General features: G+C 56.9%; 1 protein-coding gene across 1 annotated transcript in view; it reads left to right on the top strand.

Annotated features, from left to right (window-relative positions):
* LOC122548164 overlaps positions 1-5,805 on the top strand; it is a gene marked incomplete at its 3' end in the record, with an annotated part of 23,265 nt that extends 17,460 nt beyond the window's left edge. Inside the window, exons 6-7 of the mRNA XM_043686718.1 lie at positions 1,953-2,444; positions 5,708-5,805. Of these exons, the coding sequence (XP_043542653.1) occupies positions 1,953-2,444; positions 5,708-5,805 (590 nt within the window). The remainder of the gene's footprint in view (positions 1-1,952; positions 2,445-5,707) is intronic.
* Positions 5,806-6,074: the final 269 nt, after the last annotated feature.

The raw sequence follows: 6,074 nt of genomic DNA, 5'->3' as shown, positions 1-6,074 counted from the left end.
CTCCCCCACCGACCCTCAGTCGCGGCAGTGTGTACCATCTACAAGATGGAACTCACCCAAGATCCTCAGGCAGCACCTTCAAAGCCCACGGCCACCTCCAGGCAGAAGGACAAGGGGCAGCAGATACACAGGAACAGCCCCCCCCCCCCCAACATACGTTCCCCTCCACTCCCCGTCCCGACTTGGAAATATATCGGTCGTTCCCTCAGTGTCTCTGGGTCAGAATCTTGGAGCACCCTCCCCAGTGTACCCAGCATCCCTTGCTGTTCGGCCCTGTGTGCGTGTCCCTACAGCACATGGGAGGCCTCAGTGAGGCAGCTCAACCCCACTTTCTCAGGGCTGGGGGGGGGTGGGAGGGGCACAATTAGTGATGGGGCGATAAATGTTCTGATAGATTCCCAGGTCCCACGAGTAAGATAGTTCCCCCCCCCGCAACGTTCTGCTGAGAGGCACTGTCAAAGTTAATTCCTCATGGGATTCTGGCCGTTACTGGGCAAGGCCAGGATTTTGGTTATATCGTCCCTAGTCGCCCAATGAGTCAACCACATTGCGGGGGGGCCTGGAGTCAAGTGTAGGCCCTGGGTGGGCAGATAACGACGGCAGCTCCCCCGCCCTGACGGGGTATTAGTGACCAAATTGCTGACAGTTGCCATGGTCACTGTCTCTTCCCCCACACCTTCCCCACCTCCAACTCACCCCGGACCCCCTCTCGATTCCGGCCCCCTCGACTCACCCCCAAATGAGCGACCGGGGTTCGGTTTGACCGGAGTGTGCCTGGAGAAACAGACTGGGCCTTTGGATCGCCCTGTGATATTATTACAACGTTACTGCCTTTAACGGGGAAACGGGAGGGATTTTCTTTGGACGCCAACACAAACTTCCCCCCCCTCACTGAAAACAATCGAGCGAATACGGAAACTGGGGAGTGTTGGAAATCTGGGTACACGTCTAACAGATTTCCATCTTTGGGAAATTCCCCATCCCCCGAATTACTTACCACTGAGCTCCAAAGTGACTGGGATTCAGGCCTAGAGGGGGGAACGGGGCCTAGATTCCTCCCGATGGCGGAGGTTACTAGTGAGGACGACAGAAAGGAGTTGCCCGAATGAGGCTGGTCTCCCGTCGGTCTTGACTTCCACGTTTAGGGGACGGGGAGAGTTCTTGACCCAGCTCCCTCGAAGAGCGGATAAAACCTCCAAAAGTCCTGTCAGCCAGGGCTCCCTGATTGGACCGGGTTAACAGGCCCGAGTGGGGAATTACAAGAGCTCCCACCCACCACCCCTGTCTCGTTTCCAATCATTAAATCGCTCGAGGCAGGAGTCCCGTGCAAGAGGACTGAACGTACACCCCCGAGCTTTCAGACTCTTGCCTGAAAATGTGGGCCTCGGGTCTGCCCGCTTCAGACACTGCCTGAAAGCTTAGGCCTCAGGCCTGCGTGCTTCAGACTCTGCCTAAAAATGTAGGCCTCGGGTCTGCCTGCTTCAGACACTGCCTGAAAAAGTAGGCTTCGGGTCTGCCTGAAAATGTAGGCCTTGGGTCTGCCTGCTTCAGACACTGCCTGAAAGTGTAGGCCTCGGGACTGCTTACTTCAGACTCTGCCTGAAAATGTAGGCCTCGGATGTGCCTGCTTCATACCTTAGGGACGGCTTTACTGTTTCTGATGAAGAGCCAACTGAGTGATTGGATTGGTAAACCATTAGTGTTTATGCCAAGGAACCTTCTGCCCCGCATCCCCCAACACCCCCTCCGTCTTGGAAATATCAACGCTGAGGGGCATGGGTAACGATCTGTGGGTGGGGGGTGGTGGTAGACGTGGGCAGGGGGAGTGGTGGGTTCCGGGGGGGGGGTGGAAGGGGCAGTTTTCTGACGAGAGGTTTCATCTCCCTCTGTCTCTGTTGCCAACGCTCTCCACCCTCCACCCCACCTTAACGTTCTCGCTTCCTCCATCGCAGGGTCAGAGGTCACCCGGCCGGAGGTCCCGCCCCCTTCCGCGGGTAGCCCCCCGGGAATGGTGACGGCGAAGGGAGGGTCCGATCCCCGGGTGGTCGAGGAGACGGTGGAATCGAGCGGGCGAGTGGGCCCCGAGAGGGCGAGGAGGAAGGAGCTAGGGAGGAGCGAGGTGGCACTGCTGGCCCTTCTGCCCATCGTCTTGGTGCTGGTGTCCGTCATCGCCTACTTGTTGTGCAAGAGGCGCCCGCGAAATGGTGAGGGGGTGAGGGCGGGAGTGGGGGTGGGGGTGGGGTTTAGTGAGGGGGGTGGCGAGATCTACCCTGGTCTTCTGAATCGACTCTCACCCCCCCCCATCCCCCTCCCCCAGCCCCACCGCCCTTTCGCCCCAGCCAAACTCTCGCGAGGCCTCTCACTGCTGACCAGCCGTTCCCTGGGTGACGCAGGGGGGATGTGCGGATTGGGGTGTGGGGGTGAGGGGGGGGTATTAAGTTCAGGTATCCTCCCCCGTCCCAACCCCCCCCCCCCCCCGCCATCAGCCAGCTGCTGAACTGTAGGAGGCGGCGCCTGGTGAGGCAGGAACCTGGTGTAAGCGGGGGCTGGGCTCCCATTCCACCTCCTCCCTCCCCTCCCTGGGTCTGTGTCTCTGTCTCTGTGGGGTGGGGGGAGGCGGCGCGGTGTCCCTCTTCCATTCGGGATTGCAGCAGCTCATTCCCCCCACCCACTTTCCCCAGGGGGCAACAAGGGACAGGGTCATAAATACTGGGGGGTGGGGGGTCAGACAGACTGAATCACACGGCACATTGTACTCAACATCTCTCTCTCTCTTTCCCTCCCCCCTCTCTGTCCCCCTCTCTCTCTCCGTCCCCCCTCCCCCTCTCTCTCTTTCTCCCTCCCCCCTCTCTCCCTCCTCCCCTCTGTGGGTGTGTCTCTGTGTGGGTGTCTCTGTGTCAGTATGTGTGTGTGTGTCTGTGTTGGTGTCTGTGTGTGGGTGTCTCTGTGTCAGTATGTGTGTGTGTCTGTGTTGGTGTCTGTGTGTGTGTGGGTGTGTCTCTGTGTGGGTGTCTCTGTGTCAGTATGTGTGTGTGTGTCTGTGTTGGTGTCTGTGTGTGGGTGTCTCTGTGTCAGTATGTGTGTGTGTCTGTGTTGGTGTCTGTGTGTGTGTGGGTGTGTCTCTGTGTGGGTGTCTCTGTGTCAGTATGTGTGTGTGTGTCTGTGTTGGTGTCTGTGTGTGGGTGTCTCTGTGTCAGTATGTGTGTGTGTCTGTGTTGGTGTCTGTGTGTGTGTGGGTGTGTCTCTGTGTGGGTGTCTCTGTGTCAGTATGTGTGTGTGTGTCTGTGTTGGTGTCTGTGTGTGGGTGTCTCTGTGTCAGTATGTGTGTGTGTCTGTGTTGGTGTCTGTGTGTGTGTGGGTGTGTCTCTGTGTGGGTGTCTCTGTGTCAGTATGTGTGTGTGTGTCTGTGTTGGTGTCTGTGTGTGGGTGTCTCTGTGTCAGTATGTGTGTGTGTCTGTGTTGGTGTCTGTGTGTGTGTGGGTGTGTCTCTGTGTGGGTGTCTCTGTGTCAGTATGTGTGTGTGTGTCTGTGTTGGTGTCTGTGTGTGGGTGTCTCTGTGTCAGTATGTGTGTGTGTCTGTGTTGGTGTCTGTGTGTGTGTGGGTGTGTCTCTGTGTGGGTGTCTCTGTGTCAGTATGTGTGTGTGTGTCTGTGTTGGTGTCTGTGTGTGGGTGTCTCTGTGTCAGTATGTGTGTGTGTCTGTGTTGGTGTCTGTGTGTGTGTGGGTGTGTCTCTGTGTGGGTGTCTCTGTGTCAGTATGTGTGTGTGTGTCTGTGTTGGTGTCTGTGTGTGGGTGTCTCTGTGTCAGTATGTGTGTGTGTCTGTGTTGGTGTCTGTGTGTGTGTGGGTGTGTCTCTGTGTGGGTGTCTCTGTGTCAGTATGTGTGTGTGTGTCTGTGTTGGTGTCTGTGTGTGGGTGTCTCTGTGTCAGTATGTGTGTGTGTCTGTGTTGGTGTCTGTGTGTGTGTGGGTGTGTCTCTGTGTGGGTGTCTCTGTGTCAGTATGTGTGTGTGTGTCTGTGTTGGTGTCTGTGTGTGGGTGTCTCTGTGTCAGTATGTGTGTGTGTCTGTGTTGGTGTCTGTGTGTGTGTGGGTGTGTCTCTGTGTGGGTGTCTCTGTGTCAGTATGTGTGTGTCTGTGTTGGTGTCTGTGTGTGTGTGGGTGTGTCTCTGTGTGGGTGTCTCTGTGTGTCAGTATGTGTGTGTGTGTCTGTGTTGGTGTGTCTGTGGTGTCTGTGTGTGTGTGTGGGTCTGTGTCTCTGTGGGTGTTTGTGTGTGTGTGGGTCTGTGTCTCTGTGGGTGTTTGTGGGTGGGGAAGGGTGGTGGGTGCTTCTTTCCTGGGCCTAATTCTCAGGCTCTAACCCCCTCCTCCCAGTTCTCGAGCCCCCAGCCCGGGTATCTCTTTATCTCCCCGCCTTTTCCTGTTCACTATCTTCCATCAGATCACCCCTTAACCTCTGGAGAAAACAGGCCTCGTTTGTACAAGCTCCATCACAACCGAAGGCCACTAATCATTCCTGTAAACCTACATTGCTACCCTTCCCCCACCGCATGCGTTCAGTTTGGCTCACAGGACTCCAACGTCTTGCTGCATTCGTATAGAGCCTCCATCGGTGGCTCTCCTTATCAAAGGCCTCGCTACAGAGGGAGCATAGGGGGGCCTACTCCCGGAGGGGGCAGGGTTGGGCCTAAAGAGGAGAGAGAGCAACCGAAGGCCTCGGGCCTGTTCCTTTACCTGAGGCTTCAGGAGAACGAGAGGCCGATGCTTTCAGAGGGGCTGACTTGGTGGACGTGTGCTGGCTATTCAGGCCGAGAGTACCCCCTCAGCTAAATGGAGGTGTCTCACCCCTTTCATCCTGTTCCGCCAAATAAAGGCTGATCTGCGGCCTAGGCCCATATGTCTGGCCTCTGTCCCTTAATCCCTTGCAGTTAAAAATAAACCATTTCACCTGTTTAAAACTGATCGATGGTGGCTGAGAGTTCCAAACCCGCCCCCCCCCCCGCCAAGGGGAGGGCTGCCCCCAAACGTCTCTCCTGGAGGGTTCAGGCCTAATCGTCAGGCGAGGCCTCAGGAGGGCAGGTGCCTCAGGATGAGCTCATGGTGGGGGGAGGTGGGGGAATGGCGTTGAGGTGGAAGCTCAGAGAGGACAGGAGAATGGAGGTGCAGCGGGGAGAGATGGGTCAGCCACGTGGGACGGGCCGATTGGCCTAATCCTGTGTCTTCCAAGGTAGCAACCTGCCTATTTAAACGGGCCCCCAGGGAGTGGGAGAAACCGGCTTGGTTGCGGCGCGCCTCAGTTGCATTGGCATAGAGCCGGACACATCCCCGAAGCTCCTTGGAACCAATAGTGCCTTGCTGGCTCATTGCACCAGCGCCTCCCCACCAAACCGGAGTATTCATTTCACCCCGTTCGGGGTGTTGGTGGGGTGGGGGTCGTTAAACCTCCTCCTTATATTGTTCCACCCCCTCCCACCCCAGCAACAATAACAAGAACTTCACCACCACCCCGAAGAGTTGGGGTCCCGAATCAGGCAACGCATCACCCCCCCCCCCCCATCGAGCGTGGCTGCAGGAGAAAGGTGGGACGATGGAAGGAGGTGGGGCTAGCATGGGGCCGACGGGCTGATGGGTCTGGTTCTGTGCTGTCAGCACTTTGCGATTACAACAGGCACTGTTGATTTTATAATAAAGTTTTTGTTTTGTTTGAAAGCCAGTGTCGCTCTGCGTCCTGTGTCTCCTCAGGACGGTATTCCGAAGGCACCCGTCCCCATCGATGCGGATAAGGTCCCGGGTGGGCGTGGGTCAAAGGTAAAAGGGGGAAGGTTGAAAGGAGATCTGAGAGGCCGGTATTGTACGCGGAGGGTGGTGTGAGGAGGAGGCGGTGTGTACACAGCAGCAGCAACGTTTAAAAGGCATCTTGACCCAGAGAGGAACCAGCCAAGACACAGAGGGATACAGGCAGCATCAAAGGCTGCTAACTCCGAGAGGCAACACACAGGGAAAACACACCGCCCACCCACCCCTGTCTATTTCCACATCCCCCCCCCTGTCTATTTCCACATCCCCCCCCCCGTTAT

This window comes from Chiloscyllium plagiosum, unplaced genomic scaffold (assembly GCF_004010195.1).
Source record: "Chiloscyllium plagiosum isolate BGI_BamShark_2017 unplaced genomic scaffold, ASM401019v2 scaf_7307, whole genome shotgun sequence".
In the NCBI taxonomy this organism is placed as follows: Eukaryota; Metazoa; Chordata; class Chondrichthyes; order Orectolobiformes; family Hemiscylliidae; genus Chiloscyllium; species Chiloscyllium plagiosum.
Note: the sequence above shows the minus strand (reverse complement) of the source record. Positions and strands in the feature narration are given on the sequence as shown.